At 48.0% G+C, this 14,327-nt stretch overlaps 1 protein-coding gene across 5 annotated transcripts in view; it reads right to left on the bottom strand.

The window, feature by feature from the left end:
* WHRN (whirlin) overlaps positions 1-1,741 on the bottom strand; it is a 95,345-nt gene extending 93,604 nt beyond the window's left edge. For all 5 annotated transcript variants that reach the window (XM_027034918.2, XM_027034919.2, XM_027034920.2 and 2 more), the window contains exon 1: positions 275-1,741. In XM_027034918.2, the coding sequence (XP_026890719.1) occupies positions 275-892 (618 nt within the window). In that variant the 5' untranslated portion in view covers positions 893-1,741. The remainder of the gene's footprint in view (positions 1-274) is intronic.
* Positions 1,742-14,327: the final 12,586 nt, after the last annotated feature.

Here is a 14,327-nt window from a genome sequence, read left to right as displayed (position 1 = left end):
ATTTGATAAGGTCTGTCTCCCCCACACTACTAGCCTTTATGCCTCACGAGAGCAAGGTGCAGGTCTGTTTCACCCATCACGGTATCCCCAGTGCCTGGTAGCTATTGGCTAAAAAAACCCCAAAAACCTACATGTTCCTGTTCGAAATAAACATTTTTTTAACATTTTTTAAGAAAAATGGGGCCCAGAAAGATTAGGTAATTTTCCTAAGGACACACACAGGCAGAGCTACGGTCACTCTGCCCCTGTACTCGTCCCCAGATCACAGCCTTACCTTGACGGCCTCAGCGTGGGTCACCCGGGCAAGGGATTTGTCGTTGACACGCAGAATCTGGTCCCCGACTCGCAGCCCCTCCTTCTCGGCCAGAGAGCCTGGCTCCACCAGCGACACATAGATGCCCACGCCATGCTCCGAGCCCCCGCGGATGCTGAAGCCCAAGCCCTCGTGGGCCTTGGCGCGCCTCAGGCTCACCAGGCGCACCTCCCCAGGACCCGCGCCGTCGGGGCCGCCCCAGGCAGGCTGCCGGTACGGGGTGGTGGCGGGCAGGTAGAGGCCCTCGGCCGTGTACTGGTCGAAGAGCAGCTGGTCGGAGCGCGGGATGACCAGACGCAGCATGGGCAGCAGGCGCCGCTTGACCGGGCTGTCCAGCAGCACGCGCAGGGTGCGCACCAGGTCGAAGACGTTGCGGCGCGCGTGGTACGCGTTCAGGCAGTGCGTGAACTGCTCCCGCTCCGCCTCGCTCAGCAGCGCCGTCAGCGCCTGGTGCAGCTGGCGCACGTTGGCAGACAGCAGCCGCAGCCCCGCGCCCCCGCCGCCGCCCGCCCCGGCCGCCGAGCCCAGCGAGCCGGTGGAGGACGAGCTCACCGACAGGCCGTCCAGCTGCGCGTTCATCTCCCCGCCGAGGCCCGGGCGGACGCGGGGCGCGCGGTGGGGCGGCCGCTGCACTCGCCGGCACTGGCGCGACAGCCTCGGGGGAGGGGGGGACGGCGGCGGAGACCGCGGCTGGAGTCTGGCTTCGGGGCGAGCGGGTGGGCGCGGAGAAAGGGGCTGCTTCCCGGGAGACGCGGAGACGGCGCCGGAGTCTGGGTTTGAGGGGCGCGGAAACAGTGGCAGAATCCCGGGGGGATCGCGAAGACCGCCGCTGGAGTCCCGGGCGCGCGAAGACACAGGGGTCGCGTTCCTGGAGTCCGAGGGGCGCAGAGACGGCGGCTGGAGTCGGGAGGACACGGACACGGCGGCCGAAGTGCCGGCAAAGCGGAGACGGCGACAGGGTCCCGGGGGACAACGAGTTGGCGGCTGGAGCCCCGAGGTCGCGGAGGCTGCGGCTGGAGTCCGGGGGGACGCGGAGAGCAGCTACATTCTGGAGGGCACAGAGACGACGGGTGTCTGGAGTGGGGGGCGCAGCAGAGCTGACCGCCCCGTCACACCATGCCCGGGGCTCCCCCAGCCGGGCCGCCCGTTCCTCTCGGGCTGGGGGACCCCAAAGTCATAAGTTGAGGTGGGGGCGCTCTAGTCCCAGAGCCCCCCGAACCGCAGCCGGTGAAGCCGCGCGGGCGTCCGGCAGGTGCTGCGGGGCATGTCCGGGGATGCAGCAGCCCAGGGACCCCCCGCGCTCTTGCGCCGCCTGGGCGCAGACGGAGCCGCGCGGCCTCGAGCCGGGACTTTGCGAACTGTTGAGCTGCCTGGGGCCGATCTTCCAGCGAGTTCCGACGCCGTCGCCGTCGCCTGCCCAGACTTGGCCCCGCCCCCTTGCCCCTCCCCCTATCTCCCCCTCCCCCCCCCCACGGGCTCTTCAGGAAATGACGTCCCGCATCGCGCCTGGCGGTTGCCTGGAGACGGGGTGAAACAGTCCAGCCCAGGGGAAGAAAGGGGTGAAGGTGGGGGTTGGGGTGGGAGGAGCTACAGGGGCCCTGCGAGTCCCCCTCCCCACCTCTCCCGCCGCGAGTTTAGATAAGATGGGCTCCGAGCTTAGGCTCTTCTGCGGTCGAAGCGTGTGCCTCAGAATCGCTTTGGAGCAGTTAACCACCTAGCTAATTCACAATTGTGGAGGAAAATAGCCAACTTTTTGCTTCTAAAATACTGAACGCTCCAGGCTCGGTTTTCTACCTTAAAACGTTGCGCTCCCCTCTTGCACGCGCTGACATACAAGTTCAAGCGTTTATGCTGGGCACCTACTGGGTGCAAGAGATCTATACAAGCATGCATCTGCCCGAGCCTGCCGGAGCCAACTCCGGCGCAAGGGTAGATCAGAATGGACCACTGTCTGGTCTTCGGTAGGCGGGAAAGCCGCTTTCAGAAAGAGAAGTGTACAGAACTCACAGGAACACATACACAAATGGGGGTGCGTGCAAAACTGATGAAATCTGAATAAGATGGGTGGATTGGGTCAATGTTAATGTACTAGTTGTTATCTTGTCAACACAGGGGTAAACATGGGATGTCTGTGTATTATATCTTACAACTTCGTGTGAATCTACAATTATCTAAAAAAAAATTTTTTTTTAAATATATATGAAGGGGTTGGGAAGAAAAGCATTCTGTGCCTTCCCATCCCAAGACAAAATGGGAAGGTATTCCAAGGTGTGGCCTAGAGGTCTCCTCTCCTATCCCGCATCCCCAAGTATGAGCTAAGTAAATAAAAAATCCCTGTGCTTTTATTCAAAGGTGGTTTTCTGAGAGCTCAGAGAAGCTCCTCCCCTACCCATACACAAATCCCTTCCAATCAATTTGACTCTACTAAAGGATTCTCCTATAGAAAGCTTTATTTTCCCTAAAAACAGTGTGAAATTGCCACTGCAAACTTCTATCTGGGAGAGAGAGAGAGCTAGGATATCACCTGATGGAGTAGTTTGAGCTGACCCCGGAAAGACAGAGCATTCATTTATTAATCCACTTACTTATTTTTGTCACTCTTAATTCAGTGTTTTCCAAGCACCTATCCTGTACTAGGTCATGTACTGGGTGCTGGAGACATGGGTTAAAAGGTGAAATTGCTGACCTCGAGGAGGTCACTGTTTAGCAGGGGAGAAAGACCACATAAATAAATAAAGTTAAAAACCAGTAAGGTAAGTGTGATGGCTGAAAGAGCCCAGGTTTAGGGGAGGGGAAAATTTGAAGGACTTTATCAAAGAGGTGACACCTGAGCAAATGTTCCCTAAGGAGAATGGGCTTGCTTTCCTGGGCATTGGGTAATCATGGAAGGATGGTCAGCACTCTTAAGTTAGTGCGTGTCCAAAGCTGAGGCTAGAAGTTGAAGCTATATTTTCCTCCAAAATCTTCAAGTCTCTTGTTCACTTCCCTAAAACAGACCTAGGTTAAATTAATACCCAATGAACGTAATTGATGGGATGTTTTAAATAATCAGCTAAGCTACCTTTGGATATCTGTCTCAAAGCCCTGGGTTTAGCAATTAATAATGTGCATCGTTCTTCCTCTTCTTAACTGCCATTGAAGCCTTTGATGCAAATAGCCCAAGATATTTAGATGAAAAAATCAATCTCCCGCACCCGCAGAATAAAATATATTAATGGCATACCTCAAAATGACACCAAGCAGGGCTTAATTATATGCAGTTCAGGTTTTCTGCAAATGTATTTCATGCTCAGCTTTCACTTAGTTTGTGGTTCTAATTATAATTACTGTGATTGGCTTGATAAATGCACCCTAGGAGATAAGATCCCCATTCCCAACACTTTATTTCTATGCAACGTTGTTTGGGAAAAGGTATTTTGCTTTAGGCTGTAGAAACTATATTACACACACGTCTTAGCAGAAAAAGAAACACTTTCTCCTGCAAACATCAGAGACCATCTGGGATGCCAAGCCATTGTTTAATTTCATAGAGGCCCATTGCAAGGGGGAAAGACAAGCACAAGCGCAGGAAAAAAAAGAACTGGTTGGGGCTTCTCCCATCCATCTTGCATAACTGACTTAGTATCAGTTTGCACTGTGTACCCTCTGATGAGAAGGAGTGTGTAACCGCTCAAACCGCAAGAATCCCGTTTCATGTCTGAAGACGTGTTGGTGATTCAGAAATAAGCTCTTGGAAACCCAAGATGCCTGGGCTTCTGAGGGCTACACTGCCTCCGGCCTTCCAGACCTGGAAGGAAGCCCTGGCCTCGGTTGCACACTGCCCTCTTCAGAAGGAAAATATTATTATTCTCTCGTGTATGCGGCAGCTTCCCCTTGCTGACTTCACCAAAGTCACTTTCAGCAGTTCATTGCTGTTCCCCAACTATGGCGAATCAATCAATGCCCTTCTCCTATGGATGTTTCTGGAAACGTGAACACGTTGGAGCAGTTGAAAGACAGAGGGAAAAGTGAATTGTACTCAATTCAGAAGGGCTTTGTGTTGAACTGGACTCTTGGCTGTTTGCTTCTTATGCATTTGTTTTAACTAATAAAGAACATACTGAGTTGCACTAGCATATCAGGAAGAAAACCAGTATTCTAGTCCAGAACGTCCCTTTACTAGTTGAGTGACCCGTAAAAAATGGCTTTCCTTTCCAGCTGTCAAAGAGAGTTTCTAAACCTTTCCTGTATCCCCTAAGGGCCAAGCTCCGTGTCCTATGCAGTAAATGAAAACATGCGGCAACTCATAGAGTACCATGAAGTTGTCGCTTCTTTTCTCCTCTTTTTTATGGCAATCCTAAAAAGCCTTTTTCTATTGCATGGTCACTTGGAACGCCTCCCCTTTCCTCTTATCCGCTGGAATGTATCTGTCGAAGACAATAGAGATTAGTTTAATTGAAGATGCATTTCCTGTGGGGCATATAGAAAATTTTACACAGCTAATGTTTATTGAGTCCCAGGCACTATTTTAAACACTTGTATGTTAACTCGCTAATCCTTCCAACTATTCTGTAAAGAGAGAAACCACCACCACCATCGTCACCATCATAATCCTGGTCAAACAGGCAGGAAACCAGGACATAGGGACATAACTGTCCCCCACGTTACAGAGGTAGTTAATGCAAGATTTGGAATTTGAACCCAGGCAGTCTGGCTCCAGAGTTCTTACTCAAGCCCCATGCTGTGCAGCCTCCTAAATGCTAAAAGGTCCCAGATGGGAATAATACGAAGACCACATTTCTTGAAAGTTGGGCTGGGAACGGCCGAGGTTAAACACAAACCACAAAGTAATGATTCCCAGTTGGTAAGCTGACATTTGACAGAGGGGAGAATGAGTGGGGGGTTGTTTAATAAAGAAGACTTCACTGAGAGAAATGGAGGTAGAGAGGACTGAGATCCCAGCCTGGACACAGGAGGCAGAGGCTCAAAGCAATCTAACGCAGGGTGTCATAGGGAGTATCTCCCAGCTCCGAAGTTATCACTTCCACTCCAGGACCACAGCCTGTCTCTTCCCTGCGATGTGGGGATAGTATCAGCAGAGAAAAGGGAAATGCTCACATCTGTGACTGGTAGACAATGCAGACAATATCGATGCAAGTGCAGGGAGATAAGGGAGAGGCCAGAAAAAGCACAAAACATCAGGAAAAGAGGCTACAAGTACAGCACCCCACTCCCTCTATCCAAAAGTAGAGTGTTCCTATGAAACCTTTAGGAAGCTGAAATGTCATAAAGCGAAGAAGCAATCACATTCATTATTATGGAAAAACTTTTGCGCATCCTCAGACGGAAGAGATCACCTCTCTTAGGCTTTTCTGATACCTTAGGACACATCTTGCTAATGGAGGCACAAAATAAGTCAAGATAGAGCACAGATGCTCACAGACACAGCTCAGAGCTACGGCGGCTGGATGCTGAGATGCTGAGTGTAGTTTCCGGAGAAAGAGCTTGGCGGGGGGACGCTCGCTGCTGGGGGTACGCGCTGCCTTTGTAACAGCTCGCTGCAACACAAATCCTGACTGTTAGTTTTGCTTTTTGCCTTTTCTCCTAAAAGCAAAAATCCTCTTCGAATTTCTCTGGGTTGGTGAAAACAGATACGAGTGTAGGTCTTCTGTAAAAAGCGAAGTGACCTAAAGCAAACTTTTGAAAAGCAGGGGATACCTGTGTTTATCTTGGCCTTGGTATAATTTCCAAGGAAGTCTGGCTCATGATCGTAAAGGATTATGTGATATTTGTGCTAGAAGGGTGCTAGAGCATAGAGCTGATCTCCAGGTTCAAACCCATCTCTTATATTCACTACCTGTGTTGACCTTGGGCAAGTCACGGAGGGCTCATGTGCCTCAGTGCCCTTTACCTGTAACATAGGGACAGTGGTGTTGTCATCAGCCTTATGGTTGACTGAGCTCACTAACATGCAGCGCTTATCACCCTGCCTGGCAAGTCCCAGGTGTTCCCAGAATGCTTGTGTCCATCTTGGTTAAAGTTCTTAGCACATGGGAGCCCCTCAAGCACGAGGCCACAGTTCCTTGATCTCTCTGTGTCCAGTGCTCAGCCCCAGGGCAAACACACAGGAAGTGCTCAGTAATTATTTGTTGAATGCATCCTTAATTCCCTCCTTCTCCCACCCTAGTGTTACAGATAGGACAGTCGAGGGCCAGAGAGGGCCAAAGTCTTATCCACAGTCCCACTCGGAGCCAGTGATGCCTGTCTCAGGTTCTCACATTAGTAGCTAAAAGGAAAATTTACCGAGAGCTTGCAATGAAAGGGCAAAGCACTTTATAAGCATCCTTTCTTCAGCCCTCATGAAAATCCTGTGAAATGGATACTATTATGACCCCTACTTTAGAGACAAGAGAACTCCATATCCGGGCTATGAGGTGGTTCCCCCAAAGCCTGTACCATGAACCACCCACTGTACTAGCCCACAACGTTCTCTCATTGCACCTGGTATGGAGACAGATGGGTTGATGCAGACTTCTCTCACACAGCTTTGGGGGAAATAGTAAATGATAATGATGGCAATATTAATTTGGGGGAGCCAATTTGTGGCTAGAAAGAGGCAGAGCGGTGGAAGTGACCTTATTAGGCATGCTGTGTTGTAATCCGATTGCTACGTCCAGAAGAGTTTCTTTAATCAGGGGATTATATATTGGTTACAGCGGGATGCCCACTCCACCTATCAGCTCGGCTCGGATTAGAGAAAGCCCCCAGAGGACACATGCTTACCATGTACACATCAGCACGGTTAACTGGGGCATCCATTCATGCATTCCCTCCGTTCGTTCATTCATCATGCAAACTTTACTTAGCTCCTCCTCCATGCTGCCAGGTAACATTCTGGAGATTCAGCAGGAGCAAGACCACCATGGTTCCTGCCCCCCCTGGAGTTGACTGTCAGGAGCCGTTGTGTTGTGTGCATCAAACATGCTAATGGTGAGCTCTCTTGTTAGGGTCCCAGGCAAGTCTCAAGGGCTGGCATTCCCTTCTCTGAGCCTTAGCTTCCCTGTCTTTTTGGCATCATAGCAAAGTGATATCAGTACTGCAGACAGACTTGGTGAAATAATTCCTGGTTATGTAACCTTGGAGGAATCACGTCACCTCTTTGAGCCTCAGTTTCTTTATATATGTGTATATACACACACACACACACACACACACACACACACACACATATATATATAAAGAGCTATAAAAAGGGCTATAAAAGAGTAATGGTTGGAAAGCTAATGAAAATAATGCATGTGAAGCACGTAGCACAGTGCCTGGGACCAGGGCAGCTCTGGGCTGCTATAAGAATTGTTTTGAGAAAAGAACTCTTAGTTTGCTTATCTGTATGGATCCTGTAAAACTTTTTCTTTCTTTCTTTCTTTTTTTTTTTTTAAAGTAATGAGGCTACATTTCTGGCTAATTGCCTCATGTCCTCACTGATCCTCAAGGAGGTTTTTTGTTTTGTTTTGTTTTTATTTTTAGCTTCAGTCTTCAGGGGATTCTGAAAAACAATGCTGTTCTCTGGACTTTCTGTATACTTTTGGCCAAGTCCTTCCTCTACGGGGCCTCAGTCTTCCCATCTGTACAATGAGGGGCTTGGAGGCAATGATCTGTAGTCCTTTCTAGCACTACGAATTATGTTTTTGTTTCTATGGCAGAGGAGGGGGGGGGGAGACAAGGACAAGGGGGAAGCAGGAAAAGCTTTCTGGGGTTCTGGGCAGATTTAGATTTAGAATTCTATCCCTGACTCCCCGGCTGACTGATGACTCTTCCTCTGACTGGTTTGAGGCTCGTAATATCTCTTGCCTCTGGGTTTCAAATAGCAGCTAATGGTCCTAGCTGTCTTTCAGCAGGTTTTGTGATTTTGCCTTTGACTTTGACCATCTTCAAAGACACTTGGCAGACATCGTTATTACATTTACAGGGCCCAGTGTGCCCAACTGCTTGGCAAATTGTGTCAAAGAATCTATAACTGTTACAGAAGAATGCTTGCTCTCTGTATTCTTCTTTATTCCTTGGAAATGTGATATCCTCATTGACCTTCTATGAAGGTAGTAAGAAAAGGATTTCAACATCTTAAAATTATCATGACATTTTTAAAAGCCAGGTAGAACCTTAAAAGATCATATTTATTTATTCAATCAACAAACATGTATCAAATGCCTACTATGTGTCAGAAAGAGCTGAACTCTCATCCTTTTTCTCATGCCTCCCTTCTCATACTCTTAATATGTAAAGAGTAATACTGACTCTGTGTTATAATAGACTGTATTAGATATCTATTGCTGTGTAACAAATTATTACAAATTTGATGGCTTAAACAGCACACATTTGTTGTCTTATAGTTACCGGGGGTAAGGAGTCTGGGCATGGTTTAGCTGGTTCCACTGCTCAGTATTTCATAAGACTGCAATCAAGATATTGGCAGGGCTGTGTTCTCACTTGAAGGCTTGACTAGGGAAGGATCCACTTCCAAACTCATTCAGTTAAGGGCAGGGTTCATTTCTTGTGACGATATGACTGAAGGTCATACCTTTTCGCCGGCTGTTGGCTGCGGGGCCATTTTCTCACCCTGGAAGCCACTCATGTTTTTTTGTCATGTGGTCCACACACAGCAGCTGACTTCTTCCAAGCCAGCAAGGGAGTCTCTCTAGTCTGCTAAGATGGAGTCTTCTATAATGTACAGTAGTCTTAAGAGTGTCATCCAATCATCTTCGTCATCTAATCAAGAGAGTGACATCTTACCACTCCTGTCTTACATCATAGTTAGGGGAAAAAAGGGGGGGCACCTGGGTGGCTCAGTCGGTTAAGCGACTGACTTCGGCTCAGGTCATGGTCTCGTGGCTCGTGAGTCCAAGCCCCACACCGGGCTCCAGGCTGACAGCTCAGAGCCTGGAGCCTGTTTCAGATTCTGTGTCTCCCTCTCTCTCTGCCCCTCCCCCACTTGTTCTATCTCTCTCTCTCTCTCTCTCTCTCTAACACAAATAAATGTTTAAAATAAATTTAAAAAAAGAAGAAAATCACTGGTTCTACCCAAACTGAAGGAGAGGGTATTATATAAGGATGTGACTCATCGCAGGGGTCACTTTAGGGTTATGTCTGCCACACAGAAAATGGACAAAGTGTAACAAGTGTGCAAAGGAGGAAGCCCCTGTTTCTTCTAGGGGATGTCAAGGTTTCCTGAAAGAGAGAACATTTGAGAGTGATGCTTGAAAGATAACAGGTCACCAAGTGGACAAGGTGGAAAGAACACTCTAGAGAGAAGGAACGGCTTAGACAAAGACACGAAGGCAGGGAGGCTACACATTGTCCAGGGGCAGGAAGTTCTGCCTAGTTGGATCCAGCAAGCATGTGGCCAGAGATGTAGCTGGAGAGGAGGTGACCAGCGGTCAGCCATGACAGTTATGGAATGGTGGGCTAAGCGCTTTGACTGTATTCTAAAAGCAGCAGAGAGCCATCAGTTGGCAGGTGTGGGTTCAAATCCTTCCTGGAGAAGCAGCCAGCACCTTCTCTAACAGCCCTCAAAGACTTCTAGAAGCACTTGTACTTCATAAAGAATCCTCAGTGAGACTGGCACCCTTTTAAGAGTACGATAGACACCAGAGCCTGCTACAAACATGCCCGAGCCTCCACGGTGTACCAAACCATAGACTGCTTGTGTTGGAAGGGACTTCTTTATTTTTTTGTTTTTAAGTCATCTCTACACCCAGCCTGGGGCTCAAACCTACAACCCTGAGCTCGAGAGTCACATGCTCCACACACTGAGCCAGTCAGACATCCCCATGTTGGAAGGAACTTTCAAACTTCATTGCAAGCCAATGACCACCTTTTCTCCTCAGCCGAACTGGGTTCAAATCCTGGTTCTGCCACTCGCCAGCTGGTAAGACCTTGAACAAGTAAGGGCAGTGAGAATCAAACACAATTATACACACCAAGCACTCCTCCAGTGCTTGTATTAGTCTGTGGGAGCTACCCTAACAGAGCCCACAGGTGGCTTCAACCACAGAAATTTATTTTCTCACAGTTCTGGAAGTTGGAAGTGTGACATCAAGGGGTCAGCAATGTTAGCTTCTTTTGAGACCTCTCTCCTTGGCTTGCACCTTCTCCCTATGACTCCACATTCTTCCCTCTGTCTCTGTGGGCACGTCTGCCAAATTTCCTCTTCTTCTTTAAAAAATTTTTAACGTTTATTTATTTCTGAAAGAGAGACAGAGTGTGAGCAGGGGAGGGGCAGAGAGACAGAATCCGGAGCAGACTCCAGGCTCCAAGCTGTCAGCATAGAGCCTGATGCGGGACTTGAGCTCACGGACCACAAGATCGTGACCTGAGCTGAAGTCAGATAACTTAACTGTCTGAGCCACCCAGGCACCCAACCCCAATTTCCTCTTCTTATAAGGACACAAGTCATACTGGCTTGGGACCCATCCTGAGGATTTCATTTTAACTTAATTACTTCTTGAAAGACTTTATCTCCAGATGTGATTAGTCTGAGGCAGCGGGGGTTGGGATTTCCACATACATAAATTTGGGTTGGGCGGGGGGGGGGGGGGGGGGACACAGTTCAGCTCACAATAGTATATTCTCAACTAATGTTAGATACGTCTTCCTCCACCTCGGATGCCGAAAATTTTCATGCTCCAGTGGCAGGCATGATTTCTCAGCCTCTCTTATTCTAACTCTTCCGTGAGAACTGACTTGCCTCTTCAATCACCTTTCAGAAGGACGTGTGCTCACTCCTTTTCTGTAAATAACAATAACAGCAACCCGGGTCTTGATGTTATCCCAACGCCGCTGAAGTATGCCTAACAAAGCAGTTGAATAACCTTTCTTTAATTTAATCCAATGGCAGTAATTTTCCAGAACACACCATTACAAGGGAGCAGCGTGATCTCCAGGGCTTTTGAAGCCTAATTAAAAGGCACTGTAGCAAGAAGGAGAGTGCAGTTACGCCTCAGAATCACAGCGTTCCGATCTTGGAGTTGTAGGAAAGGAGGAGTTTTTACTGAAAGGTGAGGAGGTTGGGCAGGGTGGCCTGGGGAAATTGTGGGGGCCTCTGCTGGTCACATGAAGAAGGCTTTGTGCCATTGTTTTTGCTTGTCAGAATTAAGCCAAGGTCATTCCTGTCCTCTTTCCTTGTAGGTGATGGGCCAGGAAGACCTGACCACGGGCTGAAATGGTCATTGGCCGAGGAATTTCAGGGATTGCTGGTCCATTTTCAATATGAACCTATTCAGCAGCACCTTCTTCCTGAGCACATGTGTTAGGTACTGTGGATGGTGGGCATGATAATAAAAATAACTGATGTAAATATCTCCAAATCATGGAATTTTAACTAGGGGCTCGTGCTCCAGGGCATTCATGAATTCTGGCCTCCAAAACTGTGCAAGAATAAATCTGTGTTGTTTTTAAGCACCCCTCCCTGCCCAGATTGTGGTAATCTATTAAGCAGCCCCAGGAAATTAATACACATGGTTAATAATAATTATCTAAACGTGAAGTATTTCAAGTGTTGTGTTATTTGACTCTCCCCATTTTCGTGGCTGTTTTAAGAATTCAGTGAGATAGGGGCGCCTGGGTGGCTCAGTCGGTTAAGCGGCCGACTTCGGCTCAGGTCATGATCTCACAGTCCGTGAGTTTGAGCCCGGCGTCGGGCTCTGTGCTGACCGCTCAGAGCCTGGAGCCTGTTTCAGATTCTGTGTCTCCCTCTCTCTCTGACCCTCCCCTGTCCATGCTCGGTCTCTCTCTGTCTCAAAAATAAATAAATGTTAAAAAAAAAAATTAAGAATTCAGTGAGATAGTGCATATAATTTACTAAGCGTGGTTTGTCCTCAATAAATGCCATATAAATATATTAATTTATTTAGTAATATATATTTTATTTATTTATTTATTTATTTATTTATTTTTAACGTTTATTTATTTTTGAGACAGAGAGAGACAGAGCATGAATGGGGGAGGGGCAGAGAAAGAGGGAGACACAGAATCAGAAGCAGGCTCCAGGCTCAGAGCCATCAGCCCAGAGCCCGACACGGGGCTCGAACCCACGGACCGCAAGATCGTGACCTGAGCTGAAGTCGGATGCTCAACCAACTGAGCCACCCAGGCGCCCCAGTAATATATATTTTAAAATTTTATTTATTTATTTTGAGAGAGAGAGGAGAGTGCACATGCATGAGTGGGATGGGGCAGAGAGAGAGGGAGAGAGAGAATCTCAAGCAGGCTCCACACTGTTAGCACAGAGCCTGACATCTGGCTTGAACTAATGAACCATGAGATCATGATCTGAGTCATGAGTTGGATGCATCAAGAGTTGGATGCTTAACCAACTGATCCACCCAGGCGCCCCAATGTATTCATCTTTTTAAAAGATTTTAGGAGCACCTGGGTGGCTCAGTCGGTTAAGCGGCTGACTTTGGCTCAGGTCATGATCTCGCGGTCCATGAGTTCAAGCCCCGCATCGGGCTCTGTGCTGACAGCTCAGAGCCTGAAACCTGTTTCAGATTCTGTGTCTCCCTCTCTCTAACCCTCCCCCGTTCATGCTCTGTCTCTCTCTGTCTCAAAAATAAATAAACGTTAAAAAAATTTTTTTTAATTAAAATAAAAGATTTTATTCTTTAGTAATCTCTACACCCAATGTGGGGCTCGAACTCACAACCTCAAGCTCAAGAGCCACATGCTCCACTGACTGAGCCAGCCAGGCGTTCCTATATTTACTATAATTACTGTTATTGTTAAATCACACTCAGATAACAAACTTGGAAACACCCCGTAAATCCTCAAGACAACAAACAAATGTGAATGTAAATGGTGTCAAGGTAAGTGAAGTGAATTCGTATTTATCCTTTTGACTCTTCTTCTCAAGCAGATGTTCAGGAAGGAGGTCACCTGGGGCCCAGCACTGGGCTGATGGGCCGGGTCCTAGAAAGGGCCTGTGTACTGGTTCCCTGGGCCCCGACCCCTTTTCCAGAAGGAGTTTAGACGATTACAGTGCAATGAAGTGGGTGCTCAGGCAGGGGGAGATGAATGGGGCACAGAGAGGCACCTAACCCAGTGTGGGGCTGGATGTTGGGAAGGCTTACTGGGGGAGCCAGTGCTGAGCTACATCTTAAAGGAGAAGCAGGTGTAAAGACTTGTAAAGGGCATTCTGGAAGTGAAATGTAACTTCTTCACACATCTGGAAGGATGATTAGCGGTTTGCCACATGAGGAAGGTGGAGGGTACAAGTCTGACAGAAACCCCATTCAACCAATTAATTTCAGAAAAGATATTAATCAGGGAATTGCATACTAAAACAGCAAGATACCATTTCACACCTGCCAGGTTGGCAAAAATCAAAATATCCAACGTTACTAAGTATTGACAAGATTGTGGTACAAGAGGAACCCACCTACAAGGCTAGTGGGGTGTAAATGGGCCTGACCACGTTGGAGAATACTTGGAAATATCTAGTACATTTGAAGACATGTCAAATCTAGCAGCTCTATAGCTTGATATATTCCCTGGAGGAACTCTCACACATTTGTACCCAAGTGTATCAGTTAGTTTCTACTGCGTAACAAATCATCCCAAATTACAGCACCTTAACCAACAATCACTTACTTAGCTATGGGTCAGCTGGGCAGTTCTCCTGCTCTGGCCCAGCTTGGCTCATCTCTGCTGGGCTGTTTCCTGTAGGAGAGGTCAGTGGGAGGGTCGGCAGGCAGCTGCATGAGCTAGCATGGCTTATCTGTTTCCTGGCTGTTGGCTGCAGTGAAATGAGCAACTGAGCCACATGTCTCATGTCCTCCAGCTCCATGCCATGGTTAACGCCCTTGCTTGGTATAGGGGATGTCCCTAATATATGAGAGCCAACATCACACTTACCTGCATGATGAACTGATTAGGAAAAACAACCTTAGAAGCTTTGTTCTCTTTCTTTTCTTTTCTATATTCTTTAAAAGTTTTTAAATGTTTATTTATTTTGAGATAGAGAGAGATAGATAGAGATAGA

The sequence above is a fragment of the Acinonyx jubatus genome, chromosome D4 (assembly GCF_027475565.1).
Source record: "Acinonyx jubatus isolate Ajub_Pintada_27869175 chromosome D4, VMU_Ajub_asm_v1.0, whole genome shotgun sequence".
Classification (NCBI taxonomy): Eukaryota; Metazoa; Chordata; class Mammalia; order Carnivora; family Felidae; genus Acinonyx; species Acinonyx jubatus.
The sequence above is the reverse complement of the archived record's forward strand: the minus strand, read 5'-3'. Positions and strand labels throughout refer to the sequence as shown.